Genomic DNA, 22,847 nt, shown 5'->3' with positions numbered 1-22,847 from the left:
CCAGAACCTCTGCCACCTTGTCCACGTCTTTCCATAAAAAGTTTCAGAAATTCTCAGATATGAAGTAACTCTTCGAAAAGAACAGGTAAAACTATCTATCATTACCACGATTATTTAAATTAAAAACTCATTTAATTTTTTAAAGCAATTTAAATAAAAAGATTATTTAATCAAATTACTTTCATTTTCTATAAACGCGATATTTTTGTTCAAATTGGGACATATGGTCATTACATATATTGGAACTTCATGTTCATTGCACACAGGTCGAGTGTGACTTCTATCGTTTCTGTGAACGTAACAATAGAAGCTTTACGTGCGAGTGTAATTTTATTTTGAAACTCGGGTCTTCATTATTATGGTTAACGTTGCTTCTAAAAACTACAAGAAGCTTTTATCATTTATGAACCATCATCAAATATAATTTTCATTTTTTTCTCTGATAATTTTCACGGAGTACTTAATGTATTATTACGTAGAAAAGTAACAAAAAAGTAAACTAAGCAAAAAAAAAAAAAAAGCTACCTTACATAATAAGTTTTTTCATCGGCAGCAGTAGATTTTCTACATATCGATGTCCTAAAATTCATTTATAGCTCATATAATATACTTTCAATTTATTTTTATTTTTTACAACTTTTCTCTAATTTGTGCGTCTTTAAACTATCTGATTGATGCGTTATAGATCGCTCTAATAATTAGTATCACATACTCCTTCTACGTAAAATCTATAATGGAATTTACATAATTATGACATATATCAAAATTGAAAATAATCATTATAATTGAGTGGCATTTCATCAAGGGTTCATAAATTTAGATATTTAACTATGTTCTTCTCCGCCAATAAGGCCAAAAATAACAAGATTAGCGAGCTAAGGCCAAGCAGAGTTAGCTTTCTGACACCGCGTCGAAATGCCAGAAATAAATGTGTCGTTCTGTTTCGTCTTCATCAGGTGGTATATTTTGCAGTCGTAGGTTTGCTTGGTGGTTGAGTTGGCACTGACTGCATTCCACTTTTTGCAACCTTTCAATGGATTAGCTACGAGAGTTTTCTTGTTTGACCTTGCTTAAAGCATCATAGAGAAAAACAGGTGAGGGAATATCATTTAATCAAGGAGGATGCTTTCTTCGGATTTTATTTTCTTCCCAAAAACGCACGAATTTCAATGAATTGTTTAAGTTCTAGGAGGATACGTTAGGTAAGGCTATTTTTGTTCTGCTTATATATATTTTTTTGCATCACGTATTCTGGACTAGCGGAAAACAAAGTTGCTTGAAAAAATTAGAGGAACGTTTTCTTTTTTTATAAATTTTATGGATAAGTTAATGCATTTGATTCGATTTACCTACCGTGCTACCTTGTTTAGAACGCCTAGGCTAGGCACTTCATTCATAAGCAGTCCGTCTTGACGAAATAACCATGTAGCTTGTAAATTATAGGAGATTGTTTTAGAAAGGGACCGAATGAAATATAAATCAAAATATATTGCCACACACTAAAACCATATTTAATCATGATAATTTTTTTTGGAATTTATCGAGAAACCATTATGAATTGCGAAGTACGAAAATTCCCTAATGCATATTAAGACAAGAAGTTTCATGTCTTTATTTGTTATTATGACGTAAGCGAATCCTTCAGTTTATATTTTAATAAAACAAACATCATCTATCTAAATTGATTCGCATAAAAATGTGATTTTAATAGCTCGTTATTTTAAAATCGGAGGAAAATAAAAAATAGGGGATTTTTAACTCAAATTCGTCAAATTAATTCATTCAAATGTTTGTTATACTCTTATTGAAAACGAGTACGGTGATTTTGTAATTACCATATCGAAAGATGAAAAAAATATGAAAATTTAGCGAACTGCCAAATAATGAGGTTGCGTTTAAATATATAAGATATTGCTTTTTATCATACCTTGCCAATCAGTTCGCTAAAAGAATAATACATGTTTAATTTTTTTTAATCAAGATATATATCTAAAGTTGATATAGTCATTTCATAAGAAGCATACATTCTTTTTTTTTGGACATAAAAATATGTAGAATTTTCGGAGTAGGAAATTTTATAATCTAATCATAAAAATATCATAAATATGTAGCACGTAAAATATATTGATTCATAAAAATACGAAAAAAATCACATTTAGACGGAAAACAAAAGTTGAATAATAATATAAATAATTATATGGATAATTTTTTTCGAGATCAAATTATTTAATTAAAGGTATTTAAATCATCGATATCTTATCTTAATTATTTTTTCAAATGGCTTATGTCAGAGATGTACAAAAACTTTCTTATATAAATTTGTGAAGTCAGAGAAAGTCCCACTACTGGACAGCTTCAAATTAAAAATGTTGGTGCTGTGTTTTTGAGGAAAATTAAAATTTATGTGGCCCAACCAAAAAAAGAAAAAGAGGAACTTGAAAATGGTTTTTATATTGAAGTATAAAAAAATTATAGTTCCTGTTTTCTTACAGCAATGTTCCACATGAAATTTTTGTGCAAAAACAACAAAGACGTTCTATGTATAATTTCAGAAATGAAAAACCATCAACCTAGTTTCGATATTCTAAGGACTGTTTAGGATTTAAAAAATTGACATGCAAATCAAGGAGCAAAAAGAAATTGGAAAATTGCATTTAGAAAATGCAATGTTTTATTTACTGAGCGATTGGCACTGACACCAGAAAACTAAAAATTTAAGGCGTTTATATTTACATAGCTAATTAGTACAGTATATGTTTCATTCATTCCATGCCATACAAATAGATACATTGATCAAGTAAATAGCTTCACCAAACGTATATGCCATTCCGATGTACTGATTTTAGCAACAGAATGTAGCTATCTGTGGATGACAGTCATGATAGCGACTTGATACACCTTACGTCGGGAAGTCTTCAAGGACATAAAAGAAGGGTTTTAAAATTAGCTTTAGCAACCGTTCCCTGCAAGAGAGAGACTTTCTTCTTTTTTTTTTACACCAAATCATGCTTTGCACGAAACTTACCGGGACATAACATTAATCACACCTTCTATGTAGCAATGTAATTCTTAACTAGTAGGTTTAACTTTTGATCAGAATTTTATTTTCTCACAAAGTTTTCATTTATAATCACATTTTTAAATAATTGTTTTTAATCGAGAAAATTCGGCCAATAAAGGAACATTAAGTTTCATTCACGCATCCATCATTTATTTATTTATTTAATCAATACTAGTTGTTAAATGCAGTTTCGCTCGCTTGGATTTGGTAATCTGAAAATTGCTCGGCGAGGATTTTCCCATATAACATTTGAACCCCTCATGATCCCTTGGGGGGTTGAATTTCCAGAAATCCTGTCTCAGTGAGTCTCTGTATTATGAAATATAATATTGACCAAATTTCATATTTATAGTTTCATCAATTTGGGCTCAGCGATGATTGTCCCATACAACCTTTGAATCCCCTTAGAGGTTGGATTTTGAAAAATCCTTCCTTAGTGAGGTTCTAAATTACAAAATAAAACTGCCAATAAAATTTCATATCTATAACTTCAACGGTTTCGGCTTGGCGTGATTTCTCTATATAACATAGAGAAAGTATGCCACACATTCACTCGGTATATACAGGATGTTCTGTTAATGGACCAACAAACTCAGAGGGTTGTTAGCAGACATCAAGAGAAACAAAAATTGCAATGGAACATGGTGTCGCAAACCACGCTAAGAGGGTGGAAATCGCGAAAAACGCATGCAGGTTTCAACGTCACGCTGGAACGACAAAAAGTACAATAATTAACTACAGAAAGATTTATTTGATTAATTATTACGAGAGTTGTTGGAAGTGGCTGCCACTGACACCATTGCACAGTCTTCAACGACGTAAAAACGACTCCCGGAAACGCTCGAAGATATCAAGTATGCTTTCGATGTCTGCCGCAGCGACGACAATCCGCGCTATGAGATCCTCCGGTGTGTCCACAGGTGTCGCATAAACGAGTGATTTAATGTGACCCCATAGGAAAAGGTCACACGGATTGAGATCCAGAGTATTACTCGTTTGTGTAGTCAGCCATCACGATACTCATTGAAACAGACAACTAACTGCTGCACGTACTTACTACCGCAATAGCGCTAATCAGTGCGTGATCCTACCCCATCTCATCGGAATAAATTGTATATTGTATAATAGAAATATTTAAAAATCTGTATACTTTTTTTTTTAATAATGTGCTTTTATATTCATGTTCATGTATTTTATGTGCATAATAACGCACCTGACACCACCCAGCCCCCTCATCCGGGGCAATGGCAAAAAATTTACAATGGTCGATAGAGCCTGGGCAGTGCACGAAATGAAATGATCCTACCCAGCGCATAGCGATTAATCCAAAATAAATCTATCCGTTTCACCCGCGAGTGTTGTTTTGTCCGAACTTAAAAACGAACTTAATCTCCTCCTTCTCCTCTCTAGTATTCGTCTTATTCATCGACCAACCCTGTTTTATAAGTTTTCCCATGGTTATATCAACTTCTGGTATTCTAACCAAAACCATCTTACATCTCCGGAAAACTCAACCATTCCCTTAAAATAAAATATATTTTTTCTTCTACTGAGACCACTTTAAATACAGCTTCTTTCCTTATACCATTGGTGAATGGAACAAACTCTCCATCTCTATTGTTTGACTCCCTCACTATCACTACATTTTTGTACAATATCAAAGAATATCTATGTCACATTCAACCATATTCCCTTGTATAGGCCTACATGGCCAACAATATTGTATAAATAAACATTTGAACAAAACATTTATAAACTTATGATCACCTAATCCCCTTAGGGCTCAAATTTCGAAAAATACATTCTTGCTTCCTTTATAAAATGAAACTATTGACCAAATTCCATATTTATAGCTTTGGTGATTTTGGCTCATCATGATTGCTGTATATAACTTTTGAACCCCCTTATGACTCCTAGGGATCGAATTTCGAAAAAAAAACCTCCTTGGTGAGTCCTTACATCATAAAATAAAACTACTGACCAAATTTCGTATTTATAGCTTCAGCAGTTTCGGTTAGGCGATAATGAATCAGTCAGTCAGGAAATGTTATTGTGTATATATATATATAGATTGCAGATTGTTTAGCTGAGACCTATATGGGAAAATGCAGGGGGGAGGGGGAGATAAAAATTGATAAGAGCGTTGTCTTACCTTATGAACAAAATCAATAATCGTCGGACTTTCAATAGTGCGTAGTTTGGATAGTAGGAAGATTATTCCAGTCGGTTGAAGAAAGATACTAAATTTAAAACACACAAGAAGTTCATGTGCAAAAATAGGTTTTAACTTTAGGTAACGGTTAAGTCTCTTAGAAAAATGTATAGGTGTCAATAAAATAAGAGAGGTATCGATAGATAGCCCATGAAGGATTTTGAAAAGTAAAGTTAATCGAAAGGTAAGTCTATGAGTAATGAGAGGTTGGATGTCAAGTTGGAACTGCAGTTCTGCTACAGAGAGGGCGAAAGTAGCAGTTGAAGCTGTAGCGGGTGGATTTGTTTTGTATGGACTTTAGTTTATTTATCTTAAAGTGTGTATAAGGGTCTCAAATTTCACATGCGTTGGGGAAAATACTTGAATATAAGTTTGGAGATAGAGGTATCAAAAGGATGGAATGCTTTAGGTTTTGGCGAAGAAAAAATAATTTTTTCGAGACATTTTTGAAATGTGTAGTTGGCATCAAGGATCTGCTGTACCGCATACACCGTACCGACCGAGCTGTGACGTCACGGAAAATCCGTGTGTGTGCGCGGGTTCAACAATGGTCGGCAGAGATTATGTGACAGCAAGATATTTATCCTCTTCAGACCTGAGCCAAAAAACTAACCATTAAAATTTTTTTTCCGACTGATTCATGTTTCTTGTATGTTAAAATGCCCTTTAAAAAGAAAAATAAAATTCAAAAAATTAGTTAATTTATTTATTAGTTTAGGTCGATATCTTTACTATTGCCATTTGAGGGTTGGGTACCCTTACGCATACCTCAAGTCTTAACTTGAAAAAATTAAAACAATTTAAAAGTGAATGTACCCATATGGGTACCTCTGAAGCGAAGAGGTTAAAATAGAGAAATCTTGGAGACTGTCGAATAATTGATTGAGTATAAAAATTCTAGAGAAAATTTTTTGTGGGATTTTCTGATTTCGGGATACAATTGATTACCTTACGGATAATATTCTAATATGGTGATTTATAATTGCAAAAACATGTGTGTGTGAACTATAGAATTCCATTTTTTCCATTTTCACATCTGCTGGATTCATAATAAATAATTTTTAATTTCATTTATATATATAATAAATTAAAATCATTTATTATTTCGAGTATCATCATGGTTTGATCGAACCTAACTCTCCTTAAACACACACATTCAAAAAATATTTTCCATATAATTTTTATGTTCTAAAGTAGTTATTTTTTTCGAGTTTGTGTTATGTCCAAAAAAATTATTTCATGTAAAATCTATACCTAAACTCACCGGGTGAAACTTAGGTGTACAATGTTATCAAAATACGAGTTCGTTTTAAGTTCTTCAGCATATCTTTATTAGACACATTTTTTGGCCGCATTTCTATATTCTATGACTTGTCAGACCTGTCCAGAGGTAAAACAGAATCCGTTGTTCTATTGCAGGCGGATTTGGATATACGCCATAATGATAGAGTGCCAATCTTTAATTATTCATTGTGTATACATTCGCATATACAATACTTGCCAGTGTGAAACAGACACAGCAAAAATTGGTCGATTTCACAATTCTATAGTATAATCTACCTGGACACAAAATCGAAACATGATTTTGTTTCTAAATATTGAGTACCGTTCGCCAAACATATATTGACTTTAGTAATGCTTCTTGACGATTCATTCATCGTTCTTGTCTGGCTTTCTCAGCCATTTTGAAAACAAAACTGAGCGACGTTATCTTTATTCCGAGAATAGTGTGGGGGTGTGAATCTAACAAGCCAAGTGCTGATGGCTCACAAGATTTGCAAAATTTCTGCGATGTCTTACTCTCTATTTTTGGAACCGGAACCAAAATACGAAACTTTTTTTTTTACATCTTTAATGCTAAGCGCTTACAGTGAAAACTACTCATGAAGAAACTCCTGTGCAATATTTTTTCTTTTTTTTTACGGAGTAGAGAAAGATTCAGACATAAGCAACTTTTTCCTTTTGCTGACGTCTCCGAAGACTTAGTGCGAATTTCACAAAACTTCGAAAGACACTTCAAATATCGAGTAAAAATGTTTTTCTTCATTCACCTAAAACTAGAATTTATTTTCGACTTGCTCTAAAGTTAATATGTATTTATACGTATTTAAAACCGGAAGAAACTTACTCGCTTGCTTGTTTTACAGAACTAAGATTATTTTTTTGCACACCAGAGGTTGTTATACCCGGACATACTGTAAACCGCCGATTCTAAATACAAATTTGAGGACCAGAGTGGATTTATATTTAGCTTGAACAGAGGTGGTGTTTACGTAAGAGAAAGCACAGCACGTAAAAATTTTATTAAAAAATGAAAATAAGAATCATGTGGAAGAACAAAGAGTTAGCGGTAAAAACGAATGTTCTAGAAAACACATATGGGCAACGAAAAAGACATGAATGAGTTCGATCAAAGTGTTTATGTGGTACATTACGGTTACACAGGGTGTAACTGAACTGATGGTCAGAACTGTAACGGGTGATAGAACTCGCCAAAACAAACAACTTTCACCATACAATATGGGGTCGGAAAGTAAGCGGCGAGCTGCAAGAGGGCACCTGCGTGGTAAAATGGAGAACACAGTAAAGACGAATAATTAAGGATAAAGGATCTTTATTATCGAAAACTTTACAACAAATGCTCAAATGCACGGTCACCAGCGGCAGTACAAGCGTCACGTCGGTGACGGAGTGAATCGCGTACACGTTGGAAGATTTCTGGTATTTCACGAACGTCTGCAGCTGCGACGCTTATTCGGTCGACAAAGTCCTCAGGTGACTTGATGGGCGTCTCGTAAAAGAAGCTTTTTAGCTGTCCTCAGAGAAAAATCCAGGCAGGACAGATCGGGAGATCTGGGAGGCCAAGTGACGGGCTCACTGTGGCAAATCCATCTATTCGGAAAGGCAATGTTCAGGTAGTTCCGCAAAATCCGGAGGAAATTTGTTGCCACCCCGTCGTCCTGGAATCACACAATCGCTCGAAAATTTGTTGGTGCATTTTGTAGTAAATCAGGCAACACCAGCTGAATGACGGGTTCTGCGAAAAGCGACGTTTCATCCACTCCAGAGAAAGTGCCCTCCCGCGGCTCACAGCTTGCTTTCCGCCCTACCTTGTATGGTGAAAGTTGTTTGTTTTGGCGAGTTCTATCATCCCTTACAGTTCTGACCATTAGTTTAGTTACACTCTATATACACGTATACGTAATGTTTGTGTATAAACTCAAAACACAGGGTGTTTCAAAAAGAATCACCCGATTTGAAATTCGTATATTATAAAACGTATTGAACATAGACACTTGATTAATTTTATATTACATGGCTAATCATAATGTTTTTTTACAAACCAAATTAAAGGTGCTCAATATGTCCACCTTGGGATGCACGGCATATCTCTATACGGTAGTCAAATTCACTTTTACTCAAACTTTTGCGAGCATGTTTGCATCCACTGCGAGTGAATTTCTGTGGACTACACGTGCGAAACTCTGTCGGATGCGCTCCACATTTTCGTCTGACATGCGGGGAACGGCCAGAGGATTTCCCTTTACACAGACAACCCATGTCTCGGAATTGTTTATACCATCGCCTAATGCTCTTAGCGGTAGGAAATTCATTACCAGGAAGTTCATTATTGTTGACGAAAAGCACGATGAACAGTTGTTACGGACTGGCACGTCGCGAATTTTAGAACACAAAACGATTTCTGTTGTGCTGTCGCGGTCTTGACAAACACTGATGTGGTGGCGGCCGAAGGAAGAGCGTTAGCGCTACCTGTCGGTAACTGCGTGAAACTCGAGATTTCCCACTTTCTACCTATACATTATTCGATCAAAACGGATTAAAAGCTGAACAGTTATGATTTTTTTTAAACATCCTGTATATCTTTTAGCGCTTTAGAAATACCAAATTTATAAAACAATTAAAGTAATTGAAAAAAAATTACTGCATTACTGTTAACAAAATTAAAAAGAGCAAAGATAACGAGAACCCAAATTTTTCAAAAATTACTTTTCCAACATAAAAATACCATGATACATTGATATTAAAATAGAACGTGTGCAAAATATGCTAACTGAATATTTTAAAACCGTATATGGCAAAAAATGAAGTAATTCATCTAAATTTAAAAATGGGTTCAATAATCAAATATAGAAGTAATTAATTCTTATTTAATATGACTTTTGGCAGGATTAGAACCCCTAATGAAAATTGTAAAACATAAGGAATATTCGGTGATTTTTTTTTTCAAGAAAGCGTAATTAAGGCTTTAAGTAAAAGGTGAAGTCACGCTCAAGTGAAAAATTTAGTATTTCAAGACAGTTCATAAGTTTGTGTAACCATGTTTAATAATCTCAGGAACTCGTAAATTTTTTCTTTCAATACGATCAAAGAAGACTACAGATAGGATAGATAGAACAATCAAAATGCAAGCAAAAAGAGAACCTCAAAATGTCTACTAAGCAAAAAACCTGATGAATTTAATTCAAATGAGGTAGTACAGGTTCTTATAGATAATTATAAGGCAAAGTACAAGGAAAATTATTAAGGTGTTATAGGTTTTCTTAGTGTTAAACACGAAGGTGAAATGGGAATGTTGGTCTTTAGAGTTTTCATTATGTGTGTTATGTATGATTCTGCTATAAATTCATATTAAATAAGAATTAATTACTTCCATATTTGATTAAACTTTATTTGTCAGGACAGTTTCTCTTCTAGACATATCTCCCTTCTACTTTACATATGTCGAGGTAAGGACAGTGCATGCAAATGAGAAAACATTATTGAATTGAATTTTGAGCACTATAGTAGTTAAGCACTTTTTATAAAACGAAATATTGCTCTGAAGCATCCATCTTAACAAAGCCTTCAAAGTTAATATAGCTCCCTCATAAACAGGGGCGTAGCCAGAAATTTCGTTCGGGGGGGGGGACCACTTTCATTTCGGGGGGGGGGACCAAAGTGACAGAACAATGGATTTGGCCATCTTTTTCCCTTTTTTCGGTCATTTTCTCACATTTCGGGGGGGGGGGGGACCAGACCCCAAGTCCCCCCCCCCCCCACTACGCCCTTGCTCATCCATAGTTCATGATTATTTGAACCCTTTCAGACCCGAGCATATTCATTTTCTTGGAATTTTCAAGATGTTTTGAATTTTTAATACTCAAAAAATATATTAAAAATACAAATGTAATCAAATCTTTATTTTTTGAAATCTTAAATTTTATTAATTTTTTTCGTGATGAAATGCAGGGTATATTCATCTTTACATACAATTTTTTCCAGCATTTTATTGCTAAATTTTATGTAATAAATCACACTTTTCCCGGAGACACTTCCACCTGGAAAAAAAAGCCATCTTAATAACCCCCTGAAAGTTCAACTTTAAGGGATGCCCTCTGATGAAAGCTCTCAAAGTTCATATTTACCTTAATTCTAACTCAAAATTTACACAATCCATTAAGTGAGGACTTATTTCCTGAAGTTGAAAAAACTTTCTACAGTCAGAAAAAGCAACCACCACATTTGTGTATGCAGGGTCTGAAAGGGTAAAGGATATTGAATTTGTTTTAATGCTTTTTTTTTTTCATTATATTATGCGTAGAATGACTACGTTTCCCGAAGAGCAACTTATAGAGCACATTTTGACATTATGTAAACAAATAAAGGGGCTAAGTCTGTTGATGTTTTTTGAAGGAAGTTTTTAATTTTGACAAGAGACCTGAAATGTGAATGTTGAAACCAAAAAGAACATCTGGGCCGAACCCAAATATCAACGAATGCTTCAAATAAAGCGGTGTTAATAAAGTGTGTTAAGAAAAAAAATTTGGCCAAAGGACACAAAAGTCGGCGATGAGAGAAAAAAGAATCTCTGAGAAACAACTCCCACGGCATAATAATGTTGCTGAAATGGCAGTGCGTCTGCTAAAAACTCGACGGTGTTAGCCCGTAATACTTTTTTCCCTTGCACATTTGTTTTGTAGGGCTCTGAGAATTGTTTAAAAAGATAAAAACACTGAAGAAACTACTTGTGAGTCTTACCCCTTTTGACACAGCATACGAATCTGCTTCGCGTCAACTGCAAACTGGCATCAAATGACTCGTTGTTCGAGGATCTCTCTTTTTCACCAGGTACGATAGAGTTCCATCTCTAATAAGAGTGAAACTTTTTTTTCACATTAATCAAGTCACTAGATTAAATTTGAATTGATCTGAATTTCTTATAGTGCTTCTTTTCTTCGGTGGACTCAACTAAATCGTCTTTCACGTTCAACTTATCACCTTGTTGATTCAGTGGTGGTAAGAACTTTCAAAAATGTAATAATTAAATGAGTGTGTGTGTGTGTGTTCGAGGTATATTTGAATAATCAGTTGAGTAATTTGATCAAAATTTTTAAAATTTTACGTTTGAAGATTAATAGAATATACAATACAATGGCTAAACTTTCTCACACAATTATTTTTGACAAGTGTTTTCTCATAATGTGCGCTCAAAATGTCGACCGTACAATTTAGTAAATTGAAAAATTCTAGGTTTTTAATTTTCCCTTTACAACTGTAGGTAGTTTTCTTCGATAACCAAGGTACGAAACACACACAGGTGAAATGGAAGCATTACCGTTTGCTACAAAGCCTCTGATGCCCTCCAACTGGACAAGCAGCTGTGAAATCAACGCCAAATCTTGCAAAAGGCCGACAAATTTCGCATCAACTACTCAGAGTAACAAACCATTACAAAATCAAAATGAGGTAAAATATATGCCTAATATTTTTTATATCATGTCAAAAAAGTGTTGAACATTGATGAATATTCGAAAGTTTCCTAAATTAAAGAGGATGAATATATTTCTGTATTTGTTTAGTCACGTGTGTACGTTTAATTGAGATAAAACAAATTTCATTAAAAATATAATTGCTGCACAATTTTCATTTACACATGAAATTGTTTTATAATTAAAATGTTTTAAACTTCCTATAGGAACCTTCAGAGGAACCGATATACCCAAATAATCATTTTGAATACATGCCGGCAGTTTTGTTAAACAGTTTGAAACGGGACAAAAAACCATTCACATATACTCCAGGGAGATTGGATCTATCTGAGGTGCTAAATGCCAAGCTTCAGAAAAGAATAGAACGTAAAAAGAAGCACTATGAAGATAGATTAGCAGCACATAATATACCTGAAGAGATGCCAGTATTCCATTCTCCGAAACAAGTGTTAGTCAAGCCTACTTATAATTCTCCTCTGGATATGTACTCGATGGAGAATGCACTAGAAGCTCTAGAAGCACAGGCGGAAATAGCAGTAGCCGAAAAGGGGTAATACTATATTTTTATACATAACATGCGATTTGATTGCAATCACGAGGAAAAACTTTAAAATTTTAGCAATTCATAGTGAATTAAAATTTAATCAGGTGAATGTTTCGGTTTTAAAATAAATTGTTATGATACAAATCTGCAGAACGGGTGCGGTAGCCCAGGTCAATAAGATTCGCCTCAGGTATATAAAGGATGTTTAGAGGTGTCGCGATACCCGGTTCGTCCTTGTCAGAAAAAACTTTCCTGACACAGGGGTACAACAGATACGGAAACTATGACCACAGAAACAGATTGCTACCGCAGAGCGTCCCACATCGAGGGGTTAGCGCACCAATCTCTCGGTATAAAAAAAAGCTGCCGTTCGGAATAGGCAATAAATTATAGGTCCCGGTCTAATTATCCCTCGTGTGCATAAAATGACCGTGGTGCGACAAAATGATCAAATGATCAAGATTAACCAACCTCCTTCTAAAATTTTAAAGCTCCTATGTACGTGTTGCGTGCCAAGATATTTATTATTAAAGTGCAGTATTATATAGTTTGAAGTTACCTATTTATTAAATATGCACAGTATTACGTTTTCGTGACATACATTATGCATTGAAAAATTTGATTTTGAAAAAGTTTGAAAAATAATACGGAATTTATTTAACAATTTGCTTATTCTGTATTTGCTGTACAAAGCGCAATAACAACGAGATATTTTTCACCTTTCTTCTAACTGCTGAGCTTTGAAGGGTTATTAATAGTGGTCCTTACTTTAACATTTTTCAGTCCAGAGTTTTTTAGATATTTCGTTGGTGAAGTTCGTACTTTATTGTGTGCGCCCCCCCCCCCATGCAGTGAGGAAGGCCCCTGGATGCTAGCTATTGTGTTTTTTGTGAACTTATAAGTTTCGCTGAAAATCCAAATTCACGGGGCCTTCTTATGAACGTAAGGGGCTGTTGTAACAATGAAATACTGGTTTTTCCTTATGTCGATTCCACCTCGACATAGGACCGCGAAAGTTTAACCTTTTAGAAACGCAATGACAAGTTTATTTTGGAAACTTACTAAATAATTGACAGATTGATGACATATTTGCTAAATAAGATTTAACTACGAAACCAAATTCTCACCATGCCGAAAAATATCACATTCTCCATTTGGTTATTCCGTGTATCTATATATGCAATATATATTAATGATATAATATATGATTCTATATATTAATATATAATTATCAAGTATACTGTGTGTGTGTATATAGATTTATTTTCTTCTACTTCAACTAATAGAATGGCCTGGCACAAGTGTCATCCATGTTGGTTTTTACTGCAGTAAAAATATAATTTTTTGATTGTAAAGGATTTCAAAAACGGGTTCCGTGACCAAATATTTCAGATTGATTATTGTTTTTTTTTCTCAGTATTGCTTCACCTCAGAGAACGCAGACACTTCCTCGAAACTACAAATACGAAGTTAAGGATTTTGAACCGAAAAATGTTACGCAATCCAAAGCTTTTAAAGTCTTGCAAATAATAACTGACACAGACGAAATACCTGATGAAAAAAGTAAGCCTTACATATACGGGATGCTAAGTAAGTCCCTTTATCCTGGAATAACTCGTGAACCGTTGATCCTAGAAATATACTTCCAGTTAGAAAAAGTATCCAAATAACGTGTAGACCTCAGATACGTCTTTCATGTTGCAAGGGGTTGTATAATTATTAAAATAAAAAAATTAACTTTTTATACGGACACACTGTCCTGAAAATTGCAATTAGAAAGTTGTTGTCCGGTCTTCACTCAGCACAACGAAGAAAAAATTTCCATCTTTTTAAGTGCAATATTTGCGGATATATTTGAATTAAAAAATGGTTGAAAATGAGGGAAAGAGCAGCATATGAAGCGTTGAGTGAACTTGTCTGTTGGGGGATTTATGCGTTTCTTTCCCTGATTTTCAGCGACTTTCGAATTCAAAAATATCTAAGCGAATATTGCACTTAAGAGCATGGATTTTTTTTAGGGGTGCTTAGGAAAGACTAGGCAACAACTTTCTGATTGGAAGTTTCAGGACAGGGTGTTCGTATAGGAAGTTTTTTTATTTTAATAACTACACAATCCCTTGCAACATGAATGATGTATCTGAGGTCTGCACGTTATTTGGATAATTTTTGTAACTGGAAGTATGCTTCTAGGATCAATGGTTCACGAGTTATTCCAGGATAAAAGAACTTTTCTATGCCCTCCGTATATTTTAACTTATTTTAAGCTTAATAAGCCGTTCATCACATAAATTCCTTCATTTTTTACAATCTAAACGAACTAATTACTGAAGAATAGAGATTAATCATTTGTATATATATATATATATATATATATATATATATATATATATATATATATATATATATACTATTTTAATCAAATTAAAAAAAATGTATTGAAGTGGAAGAATAGTTTTTTTGATTCTTTATCAATAAGTTAAGCTTTTTTTCATTTGAAAGGTGGAAATGAAAATTCACATAACGTGAGCGAAATGAATTTCAGAGGCACGAGACCACAACAAACAATACCGTCAAAATATTTCCATACCCTTCAGAAAATGACGGGGACAGATAAAGAGCATGTTTCTGATTCAGATATGTCAAATTATAACAAAGGTAATGATTTTGAACTTTAACTTTATTATCAAGGTCCCTCACTCTAGCATCTGCAGATTCTTATTTGTCAAAAGGTTAATAATTAATTTAATGTCTTTTAAAGGTATACAAAACAATGTTGATCACCTATACATGGAATCCAAATTCACTGGAATACCACAGTCGAAGGTGATACCTTCGAAATACTTCACAAATTTGCAAAGACTCACTGGCACAGAAGAATCTGATTCTTCTCCGGCCTCAATGCATGAAAGTAGAGGTGAGTGTGTACGCGCTTTCAATATAAGCTGTTGCCTCCTTTTCTAGTGTATAAACGTACTAGCAACACGATTTCTGATCATTTTTAATTATTATTAAATATGATATTTGCTATAATATTGCTCAATTTTACCAATGAGTGCCCAGTTTTAAACGGAAAGAACAAAAAATTATTTTTGTAAGTTTGTGCATGTGAAAAGGAAATTTATTGATTAAACTCATACATACATTTTATAATTTTATTATTATAACAAAGTTTATACTGTATTTAAATTTATTACCGTGTAAAGCCATGCAAGATCTTGAAAAATACCAAGAGAGTAATTTACTAATGCAATGCATCTGTACTTTAAAATCAAATTAATTTTAATGTTAAAATGAAATTTAAAAAAAATATTTCATCATTACCTCTCTTTGAATTCGGTAATTTTATATTAAAATCATTTATAAAATGAAATTACAAGTAATTTATTAACATCGAAATTTGAGAATTTTTACATTAGTTGCGAAACAATAATATTAAACTTTTACATTTCGGAGGATTTTTAATTTTAATTTTAATCAATTGTTATTCATTGTCTATAATATAACATAATTGAATTCTCTAAAAACAACAAAATTAATTTTAGTTTCTACCAAAATCAAATGATTTGGCTTCATTTAATACTGATATTTATTTGACATATGAACACAATTTCAAATTGAATATTTTATTTTACAGTACATGAAAACAATACTCATAATTTTCAAAGCGAAACTCGATTCTCTGGAATCGCCCAAAATAAAGTGATACCGTCAAAATACTTTCAAAGTCTCCAGCGAATAACGGGGACTGATGAAGTGAATAAAGCAAATTCACATGTCTATGAAACCAGAGGTAATCTATACTTTTTATTCAATATATCCTGTTTTTATACGCAAAATTAAAAAACAAATAATGAGTTTGCCTCATTCTCATTCCGATAAAAAACAAAATGAAAGACGAATAAATTTCGATTTAATTTTTTTCTTCCTCTATTTCATCGATTCAGTTGGCAGAAATATTCATAGAATAATCGACTTTCACCACAAGAAGAAAAAGTTTATGATTTCGTCTTTTAGTTTAGAGCAGTAGTTCCCAACCTGTCATGCTCCAAGTACATCCTTGAAGATGTGCACGTTACTTGCGTACCCTCCCCCCCCCCCGCATTTTCAACCACAACTAACATTTTACGTTTTCGTTTCCTCATTTGTTTTTCCACCATTATTGATTGGTATTTTTTCACGCACTCTTGAGTGACCCTTCACCTAGCCTCGGGCGGACATGTACCAAAGGTTGGTAATTTTTGGTTTAGAACAGTCTTCCCAAGTTATTTGTATCATCACAACTCTTCTCAGAAAAAAAAATTGTTTTTCTCACTTCACCAATACTAAGAAAACCCTTAGGATCCTATATGTTGTTTGTCTCTAGCTTCTGCTCCCCTCCCCTTCGAGGGGCAATATTGCCCATTTTGGAAAGCACTGGTTCAAAGGGATTAAGTCGAGAGGGCTTTTTTTTCGTGTGGCAATGATAACATAAATAATAATTTAATAATAAATTAATTTAAGGATTTTCTTCAGAAAAAATGGTAGCTCTTTATTTGTAACAAATTTCGGTTAACCAAGGAAAACGTTGTAAAATTTTAATTTTTTTGGATTTTTAAATTTTTTTAATTTGGAAAAAAAAGTTTTGCCAAAAAAATTTATATTTTGCGTTTTTCATATTTGTGTTTGAGTTTTTGAACAACAGCGTTTTTCCTACAAAATTATGCCAGTTTCCGAGAAATTCTAGAACAATGTTTCAGGATATCATTTTTTTAACTCGAAATGAGAAGTTAACATTTTTTCAATAACAAAATTACTGTTTTACTTTACTTTTAAAACGTACACCGGCCAAATTTTATCACCAATTATATAAAACTCAAACCCTCCAAAAAAATGGAGCTACTTCCTTTTTGCAGCAAAGAATTTAATTTGCAGAGTAATGGTATATATCTGTTACGGTGAATGTGATAAATCGGTTATTATATGCATACTTACCAATTGTCTTGGTAAGTTTGATAAAATTATCTCTTTTACCGGATAATATGCATAATATCTAAGCGTCGTTGGTAAATTGGATAAATACTAAAAACTATCAATTTTACCGGCGATTATGCATAATAACCTAGTGTAATTGGTGAATTTGATATATATGAAAAATTTTCAAATTAGCCTAGTATGTGTGATGAATATAGTCGGACGCCGATGTAATGATAACAAACTTTACAATCGTACCCTGATATATTGATACAATACATGTATGAATTATCATGTATAGTATATCATATAGTACGATTTATCATGTTTACCAACGACGCGACGATAAGAAACATATTTTCTGGATTTTATGCCGAGGTGAACTCGGAAAGAAAAGTCACCTGGTCTTCCGCCGGAATTCGAACCCAGGCCATTTTGCATTCCGGGCAAGCTTGCTACCATCTACACCACTGGAGACGCGACTCACGCCACAGTGCGCGAAATAAGGAAAGAAGGCTCGTGTTTCCAGTGGTGTAGATGGTAACATTCTCGCCCGGAGTGCAAGTGGTCCTGGTGGAGTCCAGATGACTTTTCCTTCGAGTTCAACTCGGCAAAAAATCCAGAAAATATCTGTTTCCTTCACATATTTATTTTTAATACTGAGTGACTCGAGGCAGGTTTTTTGAAGAGCATGTTATGTTACAGATGGACAGATACCGGCAAAAAATGTTCATTGTGAGTCTACATATCATGCTAATAAGTCGGAAAGCAACGAAAAGCCAGTGTCTTTCCAACCGAGAAGCTATCCCGTGAACTCTCATCAGAAAAGCATTCCTGTATTGCAGAGACCTGCCGCTTTCCTGCCGGCATCCAAAAAGAACAGTACAAAAACTCGTACTGTACGCTTCGATACACCTGATATGCCGCATAGTCAAGCAAACAGCATTAGCTCCTATGGTTAGTATATAGATCAGGTAGTGTACTTACAATAGTGCCTGTTGGATATGTATAGTATATTTTCAAAATTCTTCAATATAGAAAGAAATTTTTTTTTTCTAAATTTAATAGTGTTTTTTTATAAAAATAAAAATTATTTTTTCAAAATCGATGATATGGTGACGACCGTTCCGGTAAGTTTGGTAAATTTGTTTATACATATAAAATTGATTTGCTGCATGTGTGTGCGCGTGTATGTTCTCTATGCAAATCCACAATTTTAGATCGATCATTGCCAAATTTTGCAAATGAACCAAACAGGGCCCAGATTGAACGATAGGATACTTTAAGAGTTCGTCAGAGCAGGGCAAATACCTGAAATGGGCGAAAAACTGTCGGGCAACAATGGTTCCTGGGCCTCAACAATCACTTTCGGAATGTCCACTTTGGTTACCGTGGTGCCCTAGCGTTTCCACATGCATATGCTTTTATAATGTTTTTTGTCACTTTTTCAATCTTCCCAGTAAAGTCTGAAGGAAACCTAGGCAGCGCCGGTTATTGTACAGTAGATAGCGTATATATATTAAATTGATTTTCTGTCTGCATGCATGTGTGTATGTTCTCTATACGATCTACAATTTTAGGCCGATTGTCGCCAAATTTTGTATGTATACCATACAGGACCCGGATTGAACGATAGGTTACTTTAAAATTTCGTCAGAGCTGGGAAAATGCCCGAAATGGGTGAAAATCGTCGGGCAACAATGGTTTCTGGGTCTCAACAATCGTTTTCGGAATGTTTACTTTGGTTACCATGGTTTCCCCAGCAATGCGTTTCAGACGTGCACAAGCCTTTACAATGGTTTGTCATTTTTTCAATTCTCCCAGTAATTGAAGAAAACCCGGGCAGCGATGGGTATTATAGCTAGTAATCTATATAATTATCCCATTTAACGGTAATTATGTCTAATCCAAAGCTCGTATTAGTAAATATGATAAATCCTCAATGAATAACCAAAATTTATCTGAAATTACGCATGTACTTCGATCTAGGATGATCAATTCGATACAAAGACAAATACAACCCCACAACAAGCAAAGTGCCCAACGAGTTGGCTGAGAAAAAGTTGACCATAACAAATGTGGATGTCATATACTTCAAAATTGCAGCAACCTTAATAAAAAGGCAATTACAAAAACTAGAAGTATATATACATGATAGGAAATGCTTGTTATGTTTGCGCATGTTGATGTGTGTAAAGAAAGCCAACATTATACAAGAATGATAAAATTTTCGCGAGCGTTTTTATATGTTCTACGCACTTACAGTATTTTAATTTAACTTAATTTTTATAACAAAATATATACGTGTCGTACACTAATCAGATATGGGCAGAACTGATAAGTGGTTAAACGAAGGCGATTTTTCTACATGGTTTTTTTTCTTCTTCTTCATATTCATCAACCTTATCAATTTCATAAGAAAATTTGTTATTATTCATAATCATAAGTAAAAGTGATAAATGCAGTAAAATCGATCAAACTTACTGCCACGATTAATGATTATTCGTAATTCATCACTTTTAGCGTGACATACTGTAAACGGGGTGCATAGTTAACACCTTGCACAGCAAATTGCTGGTGAACCGTTGATCCTAGAGGCATGCTTCCAATTAGAGAAAGGTATCGAAATAACGTGTGGACCTCAGATACGTCATTCATATTGCAAGAAGTTACATAGTTATTAAAATAAAAATAAAAAAACTTTTCATACGAACACCTTATGCTCAAAAACTCAATTAGAAAGTTGTTGCCCTGTCTCTCCTGACGAAAGAAATTTTACATTTTTAAGTGCAATATTCCCCGAGACATTTGAATTTAAAAAATGATTAAACATTGGGGGACAAGATAAACTAACGGAAAATGGGTTTTCCTTTATATATTTATGCTATTTTTCCCTATTTTTCCTCTTTTTTAATTCAAATATCTCAGTGAATATTGCACTTAGAAATATGAATTTTTTGTTGGCCTCAGAAGAGACAAGGTAACGGCTTTCTAATTGGGTTTTTGGGCACAAGGTGTCAATATGAAAAATTATTATTTCCTATTTTAATAACTATACAACCACTTGCAATGCAATATGAATGGCGTATCTGAGGTCCACACGTCCTTTGGATGCTTTTTGTAATGGGAAGTATGCCTCTAGGATCAACCGCTGTCAGTAATTTTAGGTGCAAGCTGTAAGCCAGTTGAGATGCATCCTGTGTATACAAGTGAAATTTCATCTAGCCAACTTAATGATCAATTTTAAAAAAGAACAAACAAAAAGAAATTTTCATAGATATAAGTACCAATATATATGTATATGGGGAAATTTAATAAAATATATATATATTTTTTTACATTTCCAGAAGGTACGGATTTTTGAAACTATCCCTGAATTACGTTCGCATGCTTCAAGCTCATCTCGTGCATACCGCATTAAGCTTTGCTGCAGACGGTGTTCCTCTGCTGTTACGTCAGTGTATTATCTGCGGTTTGTTCATTTGATTTGTACAGAAATGGTGGTAATATGTTGTAGTATATAAAAAAAATGTGCATATTAAATATTTTCCAAATTATTGCATTCATTTTTATATTTTGATAGTGAAAATTCAAACATATATAGGAGAAAAAAATTATAGTTTCCTTCATTTCATATATATGTTTAAGTAAATATTTTACTCATTTCATAAAATCGCAACTTAAATTTTTGTTTGTCAACAGTTAAACTCCGTTTTTTCTTCTCCTGAAAATTTCAAAACCAGCGGAAACTATCAAGAGTGAGTTTATTGTTCATTACTATAAACATTGTTCGATGCAATATTTGGATTAACAGCTTTATTTATAACTGAAATCAAGACGAGTTGACAACATAAATCATTGACAAAAATAATTGTGTCTAACTAAGTTTTTATTTATTTGCTTTGGAAGGGAGAATTTACTTTTGCAACCAACTGACAACATATATCAACATGAGCAAATTAATATACTTGAATATTTTCAATTAATATACAAGTAGTGTAGACAAAAGAAAATGAAATAAGGATTATGATCCCTTGGAAAGCCTTGGAAATTACATAATATATCAAGACAACAAAAATATAAAACTCAATAAAATATTTAGTCAAGTCATGTACTAAATAAATATATTAAGAATTTTTACTAAAAATTAAAGTTCATGAAATAAAAAAATGGGTAGATAACAGTTTATTAACTGAAATATTTTTTGGCGAAAAAAAACGAACTGTACTTTATTTCGATTCTTTTTTTCTCAAGGAAGATAAATATTTCACGAGTATAAATATAGTCATACATAGTTTTTCTGTTACAAGATTTCATTTACAATTTTGCTGTACACTTATTCATTTCTTAATCGACACAATAGCTCTTTTACCACTGAGAGCTACGAAACAGAAATTAAGTGTCAAATGTTGTCACAAACCCATACATAATGAACGAAAACTGCAGGGAAAAAAGTAACATCTGAACTTTTCAATTTTTTGAATTTGAAATCACGTGATAAATGTGTGTGTTTAGCTATATATATATATATATATATATATAGGTCATCAATGTTGTGAGATTTCAGATTATTAAAATCATTAAAACATATTCATTATACAGTATGTTCCGACGTTTATTCTCTGTGGAAGGTTGATGTATCTGAAAAAATTAAAAAAAAAAAACTTAGACTGACACTGTGTTATGGCATTTAATTAATCAGTTATAGTATAGAGAGGGTTTACTGTAGGTATCATTTGAGTAATCGACGGCCTTAGAACTTAATGATCCTTTTTGATTGAATCATGAGTGTTGAACTTATTTTCAATACGTAGATAGTGAATGACGATCTATTAATAAATGGTTCAATTATGTGATTAAATTTTAACGCCAGACACTTGTTTTGATGTTAAACCATTTTTATCCTTTTAATGAAATTTTAAACTTTAAATATAAAATTTAAAATTTGTATATAGAATTAATAACTTAATCCAAGTTTTATACTATAAGCGTTCATCGATTTCTTCAATTTTAACGTAATATTTCAGAAGAGGGGGAATGTTTGGAATGTATGCTCGAGGTGTTACTTCTTTGAATGCGAGCATGAAGTAATTTTACATAATACTTCTATATACGATAATCAATGAAATGCCTATACGTATAGAAAAAATCTATTTCACTGTCGTTTTGAACGTATAACAAGTAAGCTCTATCAAAAACATAGTACATGTTATGCAATTACTAGGGATGATTTTATGGCATCGCCCTCCCAATGTTATCGAAGACGCTTATTAATGTCATAATACCCATTTATGAATCATTTTTATATTT

The 22,847-nt window shown here is 33.3% G+C and overlaps 1 protein-coding gene across 4 annotated transcripts; it reads left to right on the top strand.

Moving 5' to 3' along the window:
* The first annotated feature begins 920 nt into the window (after positions 1-920).
* On the top strand, positions 921-21,094 carry LOC149080655 (uncharacterized). Of its 4 annotated transcripts, XM_089239837.1 has the most exons (10): positions 10,876-11,402; positions 11,498-11,570; positions 11,833-12,020; positions 12,250-12,593; positions 14,005-14,150; positions 15,087-15,242; positions 15,346-15,501; positions 16,222-16,377; positions 18,243-18,494; positions 20,885-21,094. In XM_089239837.1, exons 3-10 carry the CDS (start codon positions 11,877-11,879, stop codon positions 20,899-20,901), a joined length of 1,371 nt encoding a protein of 456 aa, XP_089095963.1. In that variant the 5' UTR covers positions 10,876-11,402; positions 11,498-11,570; positions 11,833-11,876; the 3' UTR covers positions 20,902-21,094. The 4 variants fall into 4 exon arrangements, with proteins under 4 accessions (XP_089095962.1, XP_089095964.1, XP_089095963.1 ...); XM_089239836.1 differs by lacking the exons at positions 10,876-11,402; positions 11,498-11,570 and adding an exon at positions 921-1,202; XM_089239838.1 differs by lacking the exons at positions 10,876-11,402; positions 11,498-11,570 and adding an exon at positions 936-1,094.
* The last annotated feature ends 1,753 nt before the right edge of the window (positions 21,095-22,847 follow it).

This window comes from Pholcus phalangioides, unplaced genomic scaffold (genome assembly GCF_987345545.1).
Source record: "Pholcus phalangioides strain wild (caught in Gottingen) unplaced genomic scaffold, Ppha-v1.0 ptg000011l_1, whole genome shotgun sequence".
In the NCBI taxonomy this organism is placed as follows: Eukaryota; Metazoa; Arthropoda; class Arachnida; order Araneae; family Pholcidae; genus Pholcus; species Pholcus phalangioides.
Note: the sequence above shows the minus strand (reverse complement) of the source record. Positions and strands in the feature narration are given on the sequence as shown.

Bases quoted from the DNA above. Each gene is read 5' to 3' on its own strand.
- LOC149080655 (XM_089239836.1), top strand. From the start codon at position 11,877: ATGGAAGCATTACCGTTTGCTACAAAGCCTCTGATGCCCTCCAACTGG. The intron at 12,021-12,249 runs GTAAAATATATG...AACTTCCTATAG, and splicing joins CATTACAAAATCAAAATGAG to GAACCTTCAGAGGAACCGAT. The intron at 15,502-16,221 runs GTGAGTGTGTAC...TTTATTTTACAG, and splicing joins CTCAATGCATGAAAGTAGAG to TACATGAAAACAATACTCAT.